The following is a 20355-nucleotide window of genomic DNA, read 5'->3' on the forward strand; positions in this document are numbered from 1 at the left end:
ATTTTTCTTCCAGTATTTTCTTCAGTTTTGTCTATTCATTAAAAATTAACAGCACCTTAAGTTTGTGACAACCATTCTAGACTGACACACTTCTGACATAGGGTAGGTTGGAGCATGGTTTTCTTTCAATTCTCCTGTTAGGATGAGTAGGCCTTTTCAGTTACTTGCTTGTGGATTGTGAATTTGGTAGATTATACAGTTTTCCACTCGGGTCAAATTCTCCTTTGGACCCAAGCGACATCTGCTTTTTCCGCCCTAGTTACCTCCCTTTTTATCCTCATCCTATATCTTCTCCCCAACCCCCTCCTGTTTGGGTGAAGTGTACATAAGAGACTGTGCATGGATTTTAGTATCTGACTGGATTAGGAGTAAATCTGCTGGTGAGACACATTTTTCACACTCAAAAATTGTACTATCTTTCCTTGTACCCTTTTCCCTTCTCCTAGTGCTTTCTCCATTTGTAAAAAATAACTTGGGGTTATTTGTGCAAGCTTAGTATTTACAATTTCCAAATACTGAAAACTAAAAGGAGGGGAAAAATAATACCTGTTTGTCATGTGACATAAAATCATCTGTTTCCATAGTCCTGGTATTATACAGCTGTCCCGATAAATGCACTGTATATTTACAGTAGCGATGTAATCCACAAGCCTGGCAGGAACAATTTTCGGGATTCTTATTATGGATACTTACATTAGAATAATTTTCTACACGCTCCTGAAAACAAATACAAATGTATGTAATTAGGCTATGAAGAATTTGAACGATGACAACAAAAAGAACCTAACCAAATTAAAAGCAACATTAAGAATCATAATAACAGGATGAAATGCAAGAGCAAACACTGCTACTGAATATTTCTAATTTTAATACTGAGCACAGAGTAAGTATTTGACAGGATATTTTTACATATAAAATGAATTTATAACTTAGAAATATTAAGTGGAAAAAACCAGACTAGAAAAAAGTTAGTTTCATACTCTTCATGAGTTACTACAAAGTAGTGATTTTCATAGGTTTTCTTTTCCTTCCTCTCATCTCTAGTTAGTGTTAAGAGGAATTGATTAGTTTAAAATAGGAAACAATGAGCAGCACAAATTCAGAATATAATAAAAGATGAAATCATTTAGGTTAGTCAACAACTGAGGAAAAACAAGATCACATTCAGTCTCCATTATGGAAATTGTATCATATTTTCAACAAAATATTCCAGAAATAATTTAATTTTTGTTGGTTACTTAATAAAGTACTATGAAAATAAACAAGTTGGTACTAGGATTGCTGGATGGCCAGTATTGAAATGGACAGTGTAATTGCTGAGCTAGGAGGAGTAAACAAAGAGAAAATATTTGGCATTCATAAATAAGGTTTATTAAACTGTGTAATTACTTGTGCCTGAGTACTCTTGCTTGCTCTCCAGACCTGTGTGAAAGGTTGCTGTTTAAATTAGTAGTGTAGTTAAGTTTTAGCACAATATCTGAACGGTACAAAATGAAAATATTTAAGCAGGGTCACTAATCCACTTTCACATTCTATATTAAGTATCCAACAGACTGATCATTTCTACAGTGGTTGATTCACAACACGGCCTTTTGTGTACCTTTACTATTTTTCATATCTCATGACACTTCATTACACATGTCACGTACAGGGGGACTTTCAGAGTGAACTGGCAACTGACCACCTTCCCTCCAGCTTTCGTATTACCCAGGGAAACACATGCTGCGTTGAAAGCTCTACAAGCTTAGTTTCCTGAGAGACTATGACAGAGCACTCCTGTTGAATCACACTGGACATCTAATGTAAGTAAAAAATAAACTTTGTCGCATTAAGCTACTAAAATTTTTGTTGTGGTTTTTTTTGTCACATTATTTAATTTTGGCAGCATAACCTAGCTTATGCTGACCAAGATCACACTGAATCATCTATGTCCCTAAGTTTTTAAGCTCAATATACTGTTGTATCTTATAGTTATTTAAACATTGGGTTATCCAAATTCAGCATAACCTAATACAGTATCATAAATCATAATATAGCATAATGGTATGGGCTTCAGAATCAGAGAAACCATAGGAACCTGATGTTTCTAGGTTTAAATACGGGCTTGGCTCATTACTAGCTGTGTAACCTTCTATTACTCAGTTCTCCAGGCACAGTTTCCTCATCTCCAACGGAGGAAATAATAGTTACTTCCTAATGTGGTTGTCTTTGAAGACTGAATAGGATGCTTTACTTTGCATGTAAATTATTTCACAAAACTAAATAATCAATGAATAATGCTATTTTTCCTTCTATTAAAAAAGTATTTATATCATGTTCTAAGAGCTATACTATCTGCTTTCTAAGTAAGTAAATATTTCCCTTTAAAATAAGTAAATATTTTCTGTATCTGAGGAAGAAACTGGAGATTAGAGAAGTTAAAAACACCCACAGTCAAAAAGTCAAAAAGATACCCTAAACTTAAGCCATCCTCCCAATTGAAGTCTTCTAACTCCTTTTGTAATCCTATAACTGGCCTTTAACTGAAACCATCTGTGCCTAATTTATCATTAGGTAATTTAATGCTGAACAGGCCTTGGGTGAAGCCAAATCTCCTGACATCAACGAGGTAGAGTAGTTAATGATTTAAGTGCCAGAGGGATGTTAGGGAACTTGAACTTTACTTATCTTGCCATTTTTCTCTTGCTAATAATCATTAGAAGATAGAATGCTAGAAGTGGAGAAAAAAAGAAACCTTAAAATCATATAGTGCACTCTCTACTATCAGAGCTCATAAAAAAGAAATCTGGAGAATAATATGGAATCCAATAAATCTTATATATTAAAAAGACACTTTACTCAAATTGGCACAAAATCTTAAGGTGGAAAAAGACATTAAAGACAACCAAGGCATTTATTTTCCAAACTGTGTTATGGAAATCAGTTATCCTAGGAGGTGATGAGTACTTCATGAACAGGAGCCCCATAGTAAAACACAAATTTGGGAATATTACATTCTGTGTGGCCCTCTTGAAGATTTACAGTATAAAATCACACACTAACTGTCCTTGAAAAGTCCTGCAGTTAAGTTTCAAGGTTTCTCAAACTTCCCTAACTTTTCTGAAACAACAATGCACATCCTGTGAGACAATCTCCTAATTTTAAGACATGGGCTAAACCCTTTAGACGTACTAAAGTTATTCTTCATTTGGAACTACTTAATTATTGGATAGAGATAGTAAGTGTGAATGATTAAAACAATAATAGCCTTTAGAAGTGGTAAGAAACAATAAGCTGATTATTTAAAAAGAAAAATGCCAATAATTTAGGAGATTATTAAGCCTAAGTGAACACTGAAATCCTGAGAGGTCTCCCACTCCCTCTATGTTACCCAGAGATTACAAAATAAATAAAACTGTATACCTTATACTGCTCTTTCCAACGACTTCTAGTGGATAAGTTCTCTAGACGAGGCTGAACAAAGCGGTCATCCAAATAATGGAGAGATGTCAACATGTCTTGTGCATATGATTTTTGCCTGGTACCATCTGTTCAGGGGAACGACACACACAAAAAAATCCCAATCACTTTGCCCTCATGAAATATTTAACTGAATGCTTAAGGATTTCTTCCCATAGCTTTAGGTTGGTTGGCTAGAAGCACTTTAAGTTAAAATAAATTTTTAATGATGTAAAAATAGATCATTCCATTAGAGCATTAGGGAGAAGAGCAAGCCACACAGGCCTTCTAATCGTTCCTTGAACACATCAAACTGACTCTTCCCTAAGGGTCTTTGCAGTTGCTGTGGTCTGTGCTAGATCTACAAATTACTTCCTCTCTCACTTCAGGCTTCTGTTCAAGTGACCTCCTGAGACACTATGACCAATCTAACACTGACTTTCTTTTCTTTGTCACTTTTGATCTCCTTTTCCTACTTTTTTTTTTCAAGAACTAATCAGTGGTTGAAATCATAGTGTTATATATTTGTTTACTCATTCTCTGTCTCTCCCATTAGACTCTATGCAACATGAAAGTCAGGAATCTCATGTCATGGTCATTACCACATGCCCAGCCCTCAAATGATCCCTGGCCCTTAGTGGGCACTCATCAAATATTTGTTCAATGAGCTGTGAATGAAATCTTATTTTGGCACTCAGGTTGATATTCAACACAAGGTACTTATAGTCTTTATTAAGTGCCAGATACTGTGCTAGGTGCAAGGGATAAGTATATATAAGGTATGTTTCTTCCCATACTCTTGGAAGGGAGGAAGGCAAAAATACATTTTCAACATGCATATGAAAAGTGTATTCTCATCAGTACCACCATCCTCAGGATAATGATAGTACAAATGAGAGAGTAACAAATGTTACTTGAGTGGGTCATTGATAGATTTTTTTAAATCCTCACGTGAGAATTTTTTTAAGTGATTTTAGAGAGACAGGAAGGGAGAGCAAGAGAGAGAAACATTGATATGAAAGAAAAACACTGACTGATTGCCTCCTGTATGCGCCCCATCTGGGCATCAGACCTGTAACATTTTGGTGCGCAGGACGACACTCCAACAGAGCCACTGCCAGGGCTCGTAGATGTCTTTACTGAATACTGAAAAGTGACTTTACACTTCCCTGGAAAATCTAGGTAGAAAGAGATTACATTCTAAGGAGGAACAGTATGAGCAAAGGCACAAAAGCTTAAAACAGCATAACTTTTGGTGAAATTCAAGCTTAGAGAGGCTGGGTTAACACATGAGTGTTGACTATGCTGCTGTTTTAAGAGTATGTGTCCTACATTTTCCAATTCACTGTAAGCTCTCTAAAGACAGGGAACTGTCACATATTTCTTTTGTACTTTCCACATTTCACAAATAATAAACATCAAAAAGTTTTAAATCTACTGGCCTTTTGGCGCAGTAGATTCTTGAGGGAATGACAACTGGGGGGTTCTAAGAAAGGGTCTCCTTGTTTTTGTTATATACTATATATGGTTGTTTAAAATTGGAAAAAGAAATAAATTGTTACATTCATATGGTTAACTTACCATACAATGTTCCCAGAAATGATTCATCTAAAGCATTGATCAGAAGAGCCTTCACAACTCTTTCAAAGTGAGTATAGTGGTCACTAAAAGAATCTGAAATTAATTCGAAATACATATTAGAATCTAGTAGATAAAAAAACCTCCTGAATATAATACATTCATTTCTCCAAAGCTCAGAAATTAATACTATAAATAGAAGTATTGCTCAATTATTCTGATTTTATAGCTGCCTCAGTAACTTCTCTAGTCATTGAACAAATCTCCATTTTTCAGATTTATTGGATTCTAATCCAAAGTTTCTAGTTATTATTTCTAATAATCTTCACTTTCCACTCTTATTTAGGAAAAATTAAGAGATATGCTGTAAAAACAAGTCAAAATCGTATTCTGATTACCTAAAGTTAATTATCAACTTGACAATTAAAAAGACCAAGAGAAAAAAACTTCTATAGGTGAATTGTTCAAAACATACACTAAACTTCTAATATACTTCCTCTAAAACACGTTATATACAACATTGTCTAATTGCTACACTAGCCAGAATCCCAATGACAATAAAAACTCTATTTTCCTTTCTGCTGTCCCATATTTAGAATTTTCCACATCAATTTAGAAAATTTGTATCTACTACTCTTTCTCATACCAAATATATAAGCTTACTTTCCCACTAACCCAATCATCCGTTTGTCAACTTAGGCAGTAATAAAAGAGACTGTCCCTATTTTCCATTGTTCTTGGATAAACATTTACTATGGCTGTGGAAATGTTCTCAATCAAACACAACCCCTTCCTTGATCCCCCAAACCATAACATTTGCTTTGTTCTGGGCATCTATGAAGACATATTAAAAGTAGTGTGAGTATTTTAGGAAAAGTGGAAGATGCTTGGTAAGGAATTAAAGGAAAAGAAGACCCATCCATGAGTGAATCTGAGAGTTGCTTTCAGTTGAAATAAAACAAAGATTGGGGTTTAACATGGAGAAACATTTAAACTTACATTTTAGTTACTAAAAGGGCTGTATAGCTCCTTTTTTAGAATTTAGAGGAATTTTTTAGTATACATCTTTTTAAGGAAACACCTATTGGAAGTATTAAAGTGAACAAAATAAAGCAGTAGTAAAACAAAATGACAATAGTAGATAATTTGTACCTATGACTAACTGAAAATTACAAAATAATTGATCATAGCTATTAATATATTTTAAAAATTATTAGAATTGGAAAACAAAATACTTCAAAAAATTCAACTTTGACTACACTATTATCAACCTCTGTATATAATATTATAGTGTTAGTAGATAATTTGTGTTAAAATGCAACACTTAAACTTTAATACTTCTTAAATTTATTAAGGGAAACCTGTTTGGGGAATATTAATAGATATGCAGAGGAAAAAAGCAAACCAATTTCTTGTGCACCTAAGTTTAACTATCAAATTAATTGAAATAGAATTTTTACCTCACTGAGTTTTTATCAGTTTTAGATGTTACTCACCCACTATGGAGTTTGGGAACTGCTGCTGTATTTCAAAGACCCTGAAAGTGTCTCCTTAGGACTGGGATTTAAAAAGCAGATCAGAACCACCTGGAGTTTTTTCCTAATCACATAATCCCTCACCTACCAATGGGTACCACAATCATCTTAAAAAAAGTCAGGAAGTAAGCCTCGATTTCATCGTACTTGAGTGGAATGTGTAGGTCATAAAATTATGCTGGCATCTCAAATTTTTAAAAAATGTATTGAGCAAGTTCATGCCAGGCATTGTTTTATGCACTTACATACATTGCTTTAATTCTCACAACAAGCCTACTAGGTACTATCATGACCCTCAGTTTATTTCTAGTTGAGGAAACAGCAACAGAGAGGATGTAAAACTTCCCTGAGATCACACAGCTAATGTACTAAGGTTGGAAACCAGGCCTGTTGACTCTTGATTTCATGCTACTACCCTCTAGAGGAAGATATTCTTTGGCATGGGATTTGATATCATTATAATTCAGAACATGAAATATTAAACTTGTATGGAAAATGGAGAAAATTCAAATATCTCATCTTAAAATTAAGAAAAATGACATAATGATGATAATTTACCCAAGGTCACACAACTAGATAGAGGCAGAATCAGGATTAGGGATCAGACCTCCTCCAGAACTTTATTCAGTGCTTTAATTCCTCTATTAGGTAGAGTTCTGTGGAATATCCTAGGAATATTGTTTACAACTTTCCTCCAGGATTATAAAATTATTACAGGACACAGGACAAAACCAACAATATTTATGTTTGTGCATAAGTTGATTTTTCCAAAGCAGTTAATCAATTTCCCCACCCCCAGTCATTGGACAGTCTAGCCATTCTGTTGATTTCCCATGCATCCTTTATCATGCATCAATTTCACATATATGCTAAGATTTTGCTTCAGCACCATTTTCCCACCAATCTGGCTATCATTATCACGTCAGTACTATGCTGCTTTACTTACTGCAGTTTCATGGTAACTTTTTATACCTGGTGGGACTAGCTAGTCCTTTTGATTTACTCTTTACTTTCAAATTTCATTTCTTCTCCCAAATGAACTTTAGGATTGTTTTGTCAAGTTAAGTCATATAATCACATAAGAAATAATTCCTCATACTATTTACCTCCCAGAAACATGGTATGTCACCCCTTTCCCTCATGTTTTCTATTTCACAGTAAAGTTTATTATTGTTCCTACAAAGCTGTGTTTAAGGTTAGGCCTAGAAAACTTACTGTGTTTGCTAGTGTAAGTAAAAATTCCCTCATTATACCATCTAAATAATTATTGATACTATGGTCATTTTCCCGAGATCTTTTACTAATTCCACAATAACTAAGATTCTTTTAGATACTTCTGGAAAATGAGCTTCCAGAGAGAGAGAGAGAGAGAGAGAGAGAGAGAGAGAGAACGACAAAGAGAGACAGAGAGAGATTGTTTTAAGAATTCCTGAACACTGACTGTTTTTTTCCCCAGCCGTGACAAAGGTGTGGTCTTGCTAGTGCTGTTTAAGAATGAAGAGAATGTTTATAAATATTCTCATAGGTGGATTTGTGGCTGTACTTTCTTCTGGAATGAAGGTGTAAGCTCAGTGTAAAAGGACAGAGGCAGAACAAGAAACTGACTTCTTTTTCTACTCTCAAGAGGTTTCACTCTGACCCCACGTAGGGGGAAAAGACATGAGAAAGCCATGGAAATACATGCTGCACCTGCTTTTGCTCACAATCTATTTACATCCTTCCTCCTAACTTTATCCTTATTTAGAGAAATCAGAAAGGTACAGCTTTTTAAAAAGTTTTTTATTTATTTATCTTCAGAGGGGAAGGGAAGGAGAGAGGGAGAGAAATAGCACCGTATGGTCACCTCTCGTGCGTCCTCTGCCAGGAGCTGGCCTGCAACCCAGGCATGTGCCCTGACTGGGAATCGAACTGTGATCCTCTGGTTCGCAGGCCCGTGCTCAATCCACTGAGCTACACCAGCCAGGGCTAGAAAGGTACAGCTTTTGTATATATAATCACATTATGTTCAAAGAATGTCTTTCCTCTTTTAGTAGTTATATTTTACTTTCATGTCATGTTACATTGTTCAAAACACTAGAACAACGTTAGTAAAAATATTTTTGCCTTGTTCTTTATTTCAAAGAGAGTACGTTCCAGTGCTTTTTTGAATGTATGCTGGCTGTTGGTTTAAAATATTCTTTGTTAAGTAAAGAACATATGCTCATATTACTATTTTTTAATACTTAAAAAACTAGATATGGACATTGAATTTTATCAAATGCCTTTTTAGAATCTGTTGAAATTATGCTACAACTTTTTATCATTAACATTACATTAATATGGCACTTAAATTTAAATATTTTTATAGTTCTAAAAAGAATGGTTAATGTTTTATTGTTGTAATTAAAAAAATTTCCTTCACATGTCTATTTGCAAATCTATTTTCATTATCTTATGGAGATGTGTACCTCTTTAACCTGCATAAACAGTGTGTTTGGCAACTCACTATTTTCTTCTATCAAAGCTTTAGATTCTCATGTCCATACGTCTTTCTATCCAGAAATAGTTTGTTTCTTAGTACATTCAAATCTTTTTGCATGTCTCACTACAGTCATGTATTTTTTCTTCCTTTAAATTTCCATTTATTCTCTATTTTCCTCCCAGGAGTTTGTGAAACAGGATCTTCATTTCTATTCCTTTATCATCTGTTACCTCGGAACTAGTTTCTCTCTTCTCTATGTTTGAAGAATTTTGGTTTACCCTACATATCATTGGTCAGATTTTCTGTACTCTTAATTCTGCTTTTTACCATTTTCAATATAGATTTTATTTCTGACTTTATATCCTGGCAATTTACCTTTATCTTACCTAGCTCCCTTTTGCCTCAAATGACTCTTGGCTTAAAATTTCCTATTTCTTTTCCAAAAATTGCAAAGCAAATGTTTTACATAAATTTTCACAGGTATTCTCTTCCTCTGAGTTTCAGAGCAATGCTACTTTTGCCTTTTGCAAAAGTAGTTCACTGGTACTTTTTACTTATCCTAGAGCAAGAGGAAAAGTTCTGGGATTGAACATTTAACATAAACGGATGTGAGATTGTTCTTGGGCATACTCTGTGCTGTGATGATAGAATGATTCCCTTTGAGTGCTAGGTGGAAACTAAGTTAATGTCCACTTTAGTCCAACTTCCAGTCTAGCAAGTGTTTATGTAGCAAGGCACTAGAGATGTACTTTTGTATCTACCACTTCTCTCTCACTTTGAGCATATGATAAGAGTACTGGAAAAATAATCTTCAGTACCCACAAATCTGAAGATTATTACTATCTACCTGTATATAATATTTTTAGTAAGTGAACATTATAGATATGGAACACAATGGATCACTGCTAGTCTATCCCTCTACTTTCTATCACATCTTTTCTGTGACTTGCAGTCTCAGAATACATACACAGAAGAATATAGAGGTTGGTAAGAAGGGAAAAAGACTATGACTTTCTTCCCATACTGGAACAATGGGGGGTGGAGAACTAATCTATTTTGAGGTATCACTGATGCAACCACCACCACAACAGGGAAAACAATGATTTCACATCCACCACAAAACTCATTTATGCTACCTCTCAGTCATTTAGTTTTGCACATACTGACTCTGAGGTATCTGAAAAACACCTTGACGAAAATGTTTAATATGATGATGAAAAACTGGGTCATAGGCTTTGGAGAAATCTGCATTAGAAATAAAAGTTTGGGAATTTTTGCCTATATACTGGACTGAACTTATGGGGCAGAGAATGCTTGAACTTCAAGCAAAATGAAGTTGAGAATGGAACCTTTACAAACATCAATACTTACATGATAGATGAAAAAAGAGGAAAGCAATGTTATAAAGGGAAAGACAAGAAAGAGTGATAGCACAGAAGCTAAGAAAGAGAACTTTCTAAAAGTAAGAGTGGTCAGTGGTTGGTGGCAAAGTACACAGCAATATCAGGTTAACATATATGAAACGAAGAGCATTTTAGCAACTAGGCAATTATCACTAACTTTAGTGAGAGCAATTTCACTGGATTGATGGGTGCAAGAGCCTGAATACAATGCTTTGTGGATTTATGGGGAAATTTGAACAAAAAGATTTAGAATAGTGGCTAAGGGAAGAAAAAAGGCACTGAATATAGTAAAATATTAAGACAACATGTAAGACTAGAGCCAGAAGTTAAAATTAAGAACACACGTTATAACATGTAGTACATAAAAAATGGATCACATCTTCCTCTAATGTGGAGATGCTCAGTAGTAAAAGCAAGCATAGAGCTCCTTGGTATTAACCTAAATGAGTTGAAAATATATGTTCATAAAAAATCTACACACAACTGCTATAGCAGCTTTATTCATAACTGCCAAAGCTTTGGAAAAAATCTGTCTGTCCAAGGTTGAATGGATAAACAAACTGTAATACATCCATACAATGGAATAGTTTTCAGTGATACAAAGAAATGAGCTATCAGGCCACATTAAGACATGGAGGAAACTTGAATGTATATTAAGTGAAAGAAGCCAATCTGAAGAGGCTATAGGTTCATTTCTCCAAAGCTAAGAAATTAATACTATAAATAGAAGTATTGCTTAATTGTTCTGATTTTATAGCTGCCTCGGTGACTTCTCTAGTCATTGAACAAATCTCCAGTTTCCACATTAACTGGATTTTAATCCAAAATCCCTAGTTATGTTTTCAAATAATCTTCACTTTCCAAACTTATTTAGGGAAAATTAAGAGATATGCTGTCAAAATCGTTCCCTGATTACCTAAGTTTAATCATCAACTTGACAATTAGAAAGACCAAGAGAAAAAACCTCTATAGGCTGTGTGATTCTAGTCCAACTGTAAAACAGTCTAGGAAAGGTAAAACTATGGAAACATTAAAAAGATCAGTGGTTGCCAGGGGTTCAGGGGAGTGAGGGAGGAATAAATAGGTAGAACAGAGATGATTTTAAGGAGACTGAAATTATTCTGTATGATACGTAATTGTGCACACCTGTAGTGTCACTATACTTTGTAAAAACCCATAGGATGTACTACTCAGCCATAAAAACAAATGAAATCTTGTCATTTGAGACACATGGATGAAACTCGAGGGTACTAAGTAAAAGGCAGAAAGAAAAATATGTATGATTTCACTTATTATGTGATCTAAAAAAATAAGTGAACAAACAAAAAAGAAACCAACTCCCAGACACAGAGAACAAACTGATAGTTGCCAGATGGAATGGAAGTGTAGGGATGAGTGAAAAAGGTGAAAGGGATTAAGTACAAGTTTTCAGATATAAAACAGTCACAGGGATGTTAAGTACACGTTAGGAAATACAGTCAATAATACTGTAATAACTATGTATGGTGTCAGATGGGTACTAGACTTACTGTGATCACTTTGTAACTTATATAACATGCGTAAGCATTATACTGTATACCTATAACTAATATATATCAACTATAATTTAGCAACAAACTTTTAAAAATACCAAAAAAAAATCCATAGAATGTACAACACAAACAGCCCTAAGGTAAACTAGGAACTACAGTTAATAATACTGTATCAATATTGGCTCATCATGTCATATGCACCAAACTAATGCAAGATGTTAGTAACAGGTATGTTGTGTGTGTGTGAGGGGTTAGATAGGAACTCTTTGTACTTTCCACTCAACTTCTCAGTAAATCTAAAATGACCCTTAAAAAAAAAAAAGCAAGCACAGAGGGTAGAATAGAGAAAGAAGTTAAGATACTTCTTACATGCTGGACTTCTATTTTCATTAATTATTAGGAGTAGGAATGTTCTATCTCTTAGAAAATGTTCTATCACATTCTAGATATTATAATCCAGGACCATGGGGTACCTCCTAATTGTATTTCTCTGACATTCAAATGTCCAGGTGGCAGATGAACCAATACCTATTGATCTAACAGTCATTAGCTTTCAATACATAGATGCCTATCATTGGCATCTCACACTGCTAAATTTCTCAAAATTTGATATATGTTTCAATCTACTCTTTTATTATAAACAATGAGGTCTAAATTAAACCATCCTAGAAGTAGTTTTTCCCCTTGTAAAAAATCTGGAAAGAAGGCATTCTTTAAGGGAAAAGTATACATCCAACAGTCTGTTTCTATCAAAGTTGTAAAATATCATAAAAACAATCTTTGAATTTATGTGTAATTATATGGATAGACCAGAATACTACATACTTAAAGATGTCCTAAATTTTCAGTCCTATTATTTATATTTTCATTAACTACACAAAAATACAAAAGCTTCTAATTTCCAATTGCTGATAGGTTTCATGGAGTGATATTTCAAGTCCTGATAAAACCAGTGGTTCTACAAACCAGTTGGCTGCAGTCCCCTGTAAATTCCCAAGTCCATTTGTGATCTGTGAGATCACAGCAGTAACACTGAGACAATCATTTGCTGTTTTTACTGTTGGGATTTTTACTGAGGGTGCATAAGTAACTATAGGTAAGGCAGCTGCCCCCTAACATAGCAGTAACACCAGAGTACAATTATTGAAGTCATCACTGCTATGCACTCTGTAAAAAGGCTACTTTCTCCTAAGAATGTCCTTGACAAAGTAGTAAAAATTATTAATTTTATTAAATCTTGAGTCTTGAGTATTCATCTTTTTAGTACTCAATGAGATGAAATGGGATATATGCATAAAGTACTTAGGCTGCATACCAAAGAATGATAATCATACTTTGAGGAAAAACTGAGCTGAGAACTGAAAAAGCCTTAATTATCATGAAACACCATGTTTACTTGAAAGAATGATTGACAAACTACGGTTATTCTGGCATTTGTCAAATATTTTCCCAAAGGAGAACAAAGGGAGCCTGTCATTTCAATAATCCATGTTTTGTTGCCAAAGACAACAAAAAAAAAAAAAGAAAGAAAAAGAAAGAAACATTTTTGAGTAAAGTGTAGAATTCTCAAAATTTTTATCAACTCCCCAACCTAAAGAATTTTCTAATGAGACTGGTGGTCATATAAACAAGTATAGTTTTAAAAATATTGTATCATGAAATGTGTCAATATTTGGAAGATCCGTATAACCCAGTGAAGCAGTATTTTTCAAATGACCAATGTATGATGTTATAAAATCATGCAAGGGTAAAAGATCCATTCAACATGCAAGATGAACCAATGGATTGAAATATAAGCTTATATTGCTTACATTGCTTCACTTATATTGCTTTAGATTCCATATTGCAATTAACCATTAAGAAGCTATTGCATGTCTAATTTCTGTGTTGTGGCAAAAGAGAATATCCACAATTACTTTGGAAATATGTACTCTTCCCTTTTCCAGTTACGTGTGTGAAGCAAGGTTGCTTTCATCTATTTTAACAAGAACATCACAACAGACTGAATGCAAAAGCACAAATAAGAACCCAATTGCTTTGCCTCCCATTAAGCTGGTCATTAAATATATTTATCAAAATGTAAAACAATGTCATTTTCATTTTGGGTGGAAAAATAGTTATTAATAAAAGTGTTATTTATTTGTCTAATGAGTTTGTTAATGTTATTTTTAAGTGAAATAATAAATATATTTTAATTTATATAAATAAATACCTAATTTGTATTTCTGCAATAGTAAATGTTGATAGCTATAGTAACAGAAACAAAAGCTCTCTGGGGTTCTCAATAATTTTTAAAAGTATAAAGCGTTCCTGAAACTACTAGACTAAGCTATTATCAGACCAAGAAATTAAAATTACCTGAAAACAAAATTACAATTCCTAAATAATTTAGAACATGACAGTAACAGGCTGATTTCATGCTTGACATAGTCTGATTAGAACAGTCATAAAACATTTTCTTGATATTTAACTTACAAAGAGAATTTTGTTTTACTAATTTCAGTTGTGATGTAGTCAAATTTTCTTCTTGCTGACTTTCATTCTTTCCATCACCCTCCTCATCTTGTACTACAAAGCCATCCATAACGTAATTATCTCCATCTTCATCAGATTCATAATCATCCTCTTCCTCACCATCATTTTCATCACTGCTTGGGCAGGATTCCTTTTCAGAGTCCTAATTCAATTAAAACACATTCTTTCAGTAAACTGCACCTTTAAAATTGTTAGTATGGATGTAAAATTAAAAGATTAAATATGAACCTCCCCAAAATGATCCATAAAAATTAATTTCATATTTTAAGTTTAAAATTTTTTTGTCAGGTTAAATGTTGACATTTGAAATCAAACAGAAAATAATATACCTTGGCAAGTGGTATAAAGTGTTTAAAATAGACATTAAAATTATAAGTAGAAGATACAAACAGGAAATTCCACACAAAGTCTTTTAATTTTAAAAGAATGATGGATTGAAGCTCATGATAAAACAATGTATTAGATTCAATACTGTAATCAAACATGTTCACAGATACTTCATTAAAAATAAATTCTAGAAGTAGAGAAATAGTATAGACTCAGTAGTAAATACTTAAAAAATTTTAAAACAGTAACAAAACCAATAAAATGTAACACACCTCAAAATCTCTACTACTATTGCGTCTCTGACGAGATCTTTGTTTGGAGAGTTCTTTTAGTTTTTGGAGTTGTTCTTGTTTTCTTGCAGCTGATGATTTTTCAGGCTGATTTTCTATCTCTGCGGAAGAACAATCATCTTCAACCACTCTACGTGGACGTTTAACACCTACTTTTTGAACTAGGATATCACTGTCATCACTCTCATCACTGTCAGACATCACAGAGGAGATTCGTTTTCTCTTCCCTCGCTTAATGTGTTCCTCTTCTACATCCTCCTCTGTTATTTGTTCAGTGTGTTTGTTAAGATCATCATCCTCTTGACTTGAATGTTTTTCATGATCTGGTAAGTCAATACTACTATGTTTGGTTTTGTTCTTTTCTTCTTCATATATTGAGCTGTTGCCAGTGTTAATGAGATGCTCACCATTGTTTCCTTCACTTTCAGCTTTAATTAATTTAAGTTCTCTTTCATTTTCTGGCTTTTTATTACTATCAAGTGCCTTGTTACTAGCAAGTTCTTCATCACTGTCAATACTTTCATCACTCTCAAGCTCTTCATCATTATCAAGATCTTCATCAGTATCAAGGTCTTCATCACTATTAAATAACTGTGAGATACTTCTTTTAGTCCGCCTCCAATCAACTCGAGATTTCTGCTCATGTTCTTGAGTTTTAGAATTTTTCCTTGTTTCATGTCTTCTAACTTGTATCATTTTCACTTAACTTCTACAAAATAAAGTTATTAGGAATATAATGATAACTACATTATAACAATAAATGCATTTATGGTACAAACTGTATTTATTTGGTATAAAATGCTTCAGAAAGGAAACATCACATAAAATGGAAGATGAAGATGGAAGAACATTTATTCAGCAAATAATTTAATGAACATCTATGAAAGCATTATATGAACATATATTCTAAATTATGACATGTTTTGCTGAAAGAGATACATAGAAAAATCATGGTCCTATTCTTTAGAAGACTATTATCCATGTGGAGAAGTAAAACATGTAAACATATGATAAGAAAAATGATACCTATAATAAACATGTAAACATATGATAAGAAAAGGGAGTATTCATTTAGTACCAAGTGAATGATAAAAGTAACTGATAAAAGTGTAAAGATGCAGAAAAGATTAGAATGATCAGTGCTTCCTCAAAGATTTTATTGAACAGGTATGAGCTGATAGACTTCTAAAGGACTGGTTATATTTGAACGAAAGTGATTTCAGGCAGATAAAAATGGTGAAGTCAAATCTTTGTCACTGAGAAAGAACACAATAAGTTTAGTAAATAAGTGTGACCAAAACAAGTGTGAAAAAAGGCCTTATGCTAGAAAAAAGATACCAGTATAGAAAAGTAAGGTGAGATTACCAGAATGACTCACCCTGTAAGCAAAAAATTCTGAAGAGAGATATGACATGAATCATAACATAAAGGATCAATCAACTTATATTAAGAAGGTTATAAAGTAGCAACTGACATAAAAAAGACAGTGGTGCAAAAGATAAGAGATAACCTATCCACTAAGATTTCAGCCTGTATATAATTTAGTAAAATGGCAATGGCTTTAAACCACTTAAAAGTTTAAAATATAATATAATCCAACAGAAAACTTACTAAAAATCCAATAATGTAATCAGGTAAAAAACCAAAAGTTTCATAGTGAAGCAGGGTATGGTATTGGGAAAGGAAAACAAATGCTTTAAGTTTTTGAATCAGAAAAAGACAAACCCTATTAAAAATATCACAAGCATATAGTAAAGGAACGCAGAGACAAGATAATTACAAAAACAGTATCACATATATTTCTGTGGTTGCCAAGGAAACTAAAATATCACAATATAATGAGACTGACTTCATAATACATGTATAAGAGCTTGTGCATTTAACTGAGGCCTATCTCCTTCGAAGAAATCACCTTATAAGGCTGATTATTCCAATATTTCCACCATGGCACAAAATATTCCCAGAGACTTTCTATAAACCATTACAGGAAAAAATATATATATATGTATATATATATAATATATAAATGAAAATAAACACACTTCATTTTTTATCCCAAAGAGTGGTTTAAATACAGACTTTATTCACTTGTCTCAGTTATAAGAGACTGCATAAGTAGCTTTCAGAAATTACTGTATTTTGCTGTGCATAACGCAGTTTTTGCCCAAATTTTTGAGGGAAAAATAAGGATGCACAATATACATGGGTAGAGCTAATTCTATATGTATACAAAATGTTTTAAATTATTTTATTTATACTTATGTGTTAAAAGTATAACACTAGAAAGCAATAATCATATACATGCAAAACAATACCCTGGAATATGATAATTGGTTTTGTTTTTAAACATAAGTAAATATAAGTAAATATAACAATGATAAAAAGAATTAAGATGTCATAGTATAAAAGTACCAATGATTACACAATTAAGCTATTAAAAACCCTTTTCATATAGTAAATTTTCAGTTCATTTTCATAAACATTTTTAAATCTGACAATAATCCTAGAAGGAAGATATGATCATCTTTGTTTATAAAAATCCATGCCAAGGACACAGAGTTTAAATGACTTACCAAAGATCAGAGAACTTGTTAGAGAGGAGAGATTAGAAATCTCTCCTTAATCAGGTCTCCTGATTCCCGATCTGGTGCTACACAAATGACTACTGTCAATATTATATTTGTACAAGGTAGTAAAAATTATGCCTCTAAAAATCATTATTTTATCTCTCATTCATGCTAAATTTTAGTTTCAGAAAAAAATCATTAAAATAGTTTAAAGTTTACAAACATGCTTCTTTAATTATGTAACTGAATTTTGGTGTGTAGGCTAAAAACTTCTGAAAATTAGTTATCCAATAGGAAAGAAAAGAATGTACTAGAGCGATGAAAATTTGTGTAGGCTAAAAACTTCTGAAAATTAGTTATCCAATAGGAAAGAAAAGAATGTACTAGAGCGATGAAAATTTGCAGACTTCCCTCTATCATCTTACTGATTATACTGATCGCAAATTTTAAGGGCTTTCCCATTATGTCAAAAAGCAAAAATTTCAAAATAAGGCAGTTTCTAGTGAGAAAACAAGGTATTTTGGAAAACTTCAGTGTTGAATGTTTGAGAAGGTACATTTTATTTAATTAAAATAAGTTTCATTTGGCCAACTGCCAAATTTCCAGGGTCTCTCATATTTCAAAACTACCATTTTAATCAATAATGTCAAAAATTCTGTCACTGAAAAAGAAGATAATTTGAATAATTATAATAATTTGGCTCCTATTTTTAAAATTGTGGATATTTTTACTTTGTTAACTGGGAGGGAGGGGTGAAAGAATGACAGAGGAAAAAGGGTCCAGTTCACTAACTGGACCTGAGAGAAATGAGAAGGTAAAGCTAGGTTATGGGAAAGACATTTCTTGGTTGTTAGAATTAAAGAAGAATACATGCAAATGGATGCAATATCTATATAAATGCTGAGTATACACTCAGTTTCTTGAAGTGAAAATTTAATGAAGCTTCTCTAATGACATCTTACCTTTAGGCAACAAGAAAAACAACAAACTCTAAACATAAAACAATAAATAAGTGAATGAGGATCAATATTATCACACCTTGTGCTTCTTGGTTATTACCATGTGAAATGCACCTACATAGCTATGCTGACTGCCAAAGAATGCAAAGGCGATAATCCGTATTGCTTGTGTTCTTTCTTAACAGTTAACTATAAAACTAATAAACGGTACTTTAATGCCTACCACATTTCTCACCAGAATACCCTTTCTTCTATACTTGAGGTTAATTAATCCTCAAGATTCATTCTAGGAATCACCTACTTGACCTATAAACAATGTAGGTGTCATTTTACACTTTAGGATCTTAAGCGCGGTAAAACCCTAGCCATTACTTGAAGTTCCACCGGGGGGATACAATCCTATTTGTAAAACATCATCCTTCCTTGATGTCTGCTTACATGTGACAGTTTAGACGGTAACCTTAATAAGCCAAAGAAAAGTTATTTCATGCATTCCACGTGCTAGCACACGAACGGAACTGTGGCATTACTAGAAGAAATCAACAACAGGGTCTCTGCTCCTAAGGAGCTCACAATCTGATGAAATTGCTAGGGACATCAAACCGAGTCAGCATAATACAATGACTTAAGGGCTATAGTAAATAAATTGGTCATATTTCTTCCAATGGCTGGGAAAACGAGCAGCACACGACTGAACAAGAAATAGGAAAATACGAAGAAACACAAAAAGACAGAAAAGCCAATTTCCGCCCACTTACTACCAAGGTCCAATACTCCACAATTGCGCACAACAGTTCCTGCCAATTTGGCGTCCCGGACAGCTATAGTATTCAATAAAACCTGTAATACTGAAGGTAATTCGCTAAATCCAGCAGGGATGAGTGGCAGAAGGAGGAACAGATTCTCTCGGGAGTAAACACCTGAGTTATTTTCTGAATTACAAACCTGGCTCTTAGGCGGGAGGCAGATATCCAAGCCCTCCAGTCCGCTACTCAGCTTCTAGGAGGAAGGAGCGCTGTCGCTAGGGAACCTGGACCCTAGGACCACCCTTCTCGGTGACGAGCGCTAGACGACACAAATCCCTAGACTTTAGAGCAACTACGCACTCAAAACAAGCCTGGGTAGGGTGAGGCCAGAATCCCGCCAAACCACTGCTCCAAGTCTGCGCGGTAGTCCCGCCCCGTTCCCTACCGCGGAAGGAAAGTGCACCCCGCCCCTGCAGCGCAGCCCGCCCGTGGAGGTTGCGCCCAGGGCTGTTCCGCCCACCAGTAAGGCAGCGCGGGAATTTTTATCCAGGCCTACAATGAGGCGCGGCTTCCCTTGCAGCTCCAGTAAACCATCTGTAACCCGAGCCCGAGCCGCAGCGAGTCTCCGCCCCGCCCCGCCCCCGCGCCCGCACCTTTCAAAGAGCCTGTGCCTTTGCCTACGCCTTTGCCGGGGCAGAGGGGACTCCAAACGAGCGACGTCCCTGCTTGTTCCGGAGNTAAGGCAGCGCGGGAATTTTTATCCAGGCCTACAATGAGGCGCGGCTTCCCTTGCAGCTCCAGTAAACCATCTGTAACCCGAGCCCGAGCCGTAGCGAGTCTCCGCCCCGCCCCGCCCCCGCGCCCGCACCTTTCAAAGAGCCTGTGCCTTTGCCTACGCCTTTGCCGGGGCAGAGGGGACTCCAAACGAGCGACGTCCCTGCTTGTTCCGGAGACAAGGGGAAGTCCCTCCTCTGAGGGATAAGG

At 34.5% G+C, this 20355-nt stretch overlaps 1 protein-coding gene across 5 annotated transcripts in view; it reads right to left on the reverse strand.

Moving 5' to 3' along the window:
- CCDC82 (coiled-coil domain containing 82) overlaps positions 1–20292 on the reverse strand; it is a 32480-nt gene extending 12188 nt beyond the window's left edge. The window contains exons 1-7 of one of the 5 annotated variants that reach the window (XM_037029724.1): positions 19571–19994; positions 17673–17749; positions 15082–15808; positions 14423–14624; positions 5020–5112; positions 3403–3527; positions 547–717 (exon numbers count right to left, since the gene is read on the reverse strand). In XM_037029724.1, coding sequence (XP_036885619.1) covers positions 547–717; positions 3403–3527; positions 5020–5112; positions 14423–14624; positions 15082–15795 — 1305 coding nt within the window. In that variant the 5' untranslated portion in view covers positions 15796–15808; positions 17673–17749; positions 19571–19994. Of the gene's footprint in view, positions 1–546; positions 718–3402; positions 3528–5019; positions 5113–14422; positions 14625–15081; positions 15809–17672; positions 17765–19570; positions 19995–20024; positions 20049–20239 lie in introns of those variants that run through there. The other 4 variants (XM_037029723.1, XM_037029725.1, XM_037029726.1 and 1 more) reach the window with 4 other exon arrangements.
- Between the last annotated feature and the right edge of the window lie 63 nt (positions 20293–20355).

This window comes from Sturnira hondurensis, unplaced genomic scaffold (genome assembly GCF_014824575.4).
Source record: "Sturnira hondurensis isolate 20B ecotype Veracruz unplaced genomic scaffold, ASM1482457v3 Scaffold0020489, whole genome shotgun sequence".
NCBI classification, from domain to species: Eukaryota; Metazoa; Chordata; class Mammalia; order Chiroptera; family Phyllostomidae; genus Sturnira; species Sturnira hondurensis.